The sequence below is a fragment of the Tupaia chinensis genome, unplaced genomic scaffold (genome assembly GCF_000334495.1).
Source record: "Tupaia chinensis unplaced genomic scaffold, TupChi_1.0 Scaffold149964_1, whole genome shotgun sequence".
NCBI lineage: Eukaryota > Metazoa > Chordata > Mammalia > Scandentia > Tupaiidae > Tupaia > Tupaia belangeri.
This window is the reverse complement of record NW_006209805.1, coordinates 875286-876087: the sequence shown is the minus strand read 5'-3', so window position 1 is coordinate 876087 and position 802 is coordinate 875286. Positions and strand designations below refer to the sequence as shown.

Genomic DNA, 802 nt, shown 5'->3' with positions numbered 1-802 from the left:
GTGACCGCCAGGCCACTAGAAAGGGTCCCACGGGCCGGCCTCCCTGTGCTCGCAGGGGGCGAGCAGGCCCGAAGGAGAACCCCACGGGGCACGGTCTGGGCGAGCCTTCCGGAGACCGCCCGGGGACGCCCTCACCCTAAGTGGGGACACCGAGGCCCAGAGGGCGGGGCCGTGAGCAAGTCCCAGGTGGGGCCCAGCCTGGGCCGGGGCCAGGAGGAGCCGGGGCCGCAGGGCAGGGAGCCAGGGCCCAGCGGCCGCAGGAAGCTTTCAGGCAAGCCCGGGTGAGCACGAGCAGTCGGTCCCTCCCGTGGGAGCTCCTTCCCGGCAGGGCCCAGGTGCCTGCCCCTGCCTGGGTGTCCCGGTCAGAGGCCGCGCCGCCGCCCCGTGAGCTTCCCCCCCAGGCTGGGACGGGGCTTCTCACGGGTGGGGACAGCACCCGGCTCCGAGCTGGGACACAGGCTGGTCCCAGCGAGGGACAGGTCAGCCGGGGGTGTGTCCGGGGCCCGCCAGAGCTCCCGCACTCCCCCGGCCTCCCCTGCCTGCAGGCCTGGGAGGGCCTCGGTTTCCCGCCCCGCCGGGCCCCCGGCCAACGGCGCTGCCCACGAGGGCCCGTCCATCGCTCTGGGCCTGGGGCCTCCGTTTCCGGATCGATGGGGCGGCCGGGTGGTGGGTGGGCTGCCCTGGAGCCCCCGGCCAGGAGGGGGACCCACCCCAGAGGCTTGCCCCAGCCGGGTATGGCCACCGGAGACAGGGTCCTACCCCAGGTATGGAGGGGCTGGGCGGGAGCCAGGGTGCAGGGCCT

At 75.6% G+C, this 802-nt stretch overlaps 1 protein-coding gene across 1 annotated transcript in view; it reads left to right on the top strand.

Moving 5' to 3' along the window:
* Positions 1-802, top strand: part of LOC106734226 (basic proline-rich protein-like) — a 6871-nt gene that overhangs the window by 5798 nt on the left and 271 nt on the right. Inside the window, exons 4-5 of the mRNA XM_014585462.1 lie at positions 56-281; positions 546-732. Coding sequence (XP_014440948.1) covers positions 56-281; positions 546-732 — 413 coding nt within the window. The remainder of the gene's footprint in view (positions 1-55; positions 282-545; positions 733-802) is intronic.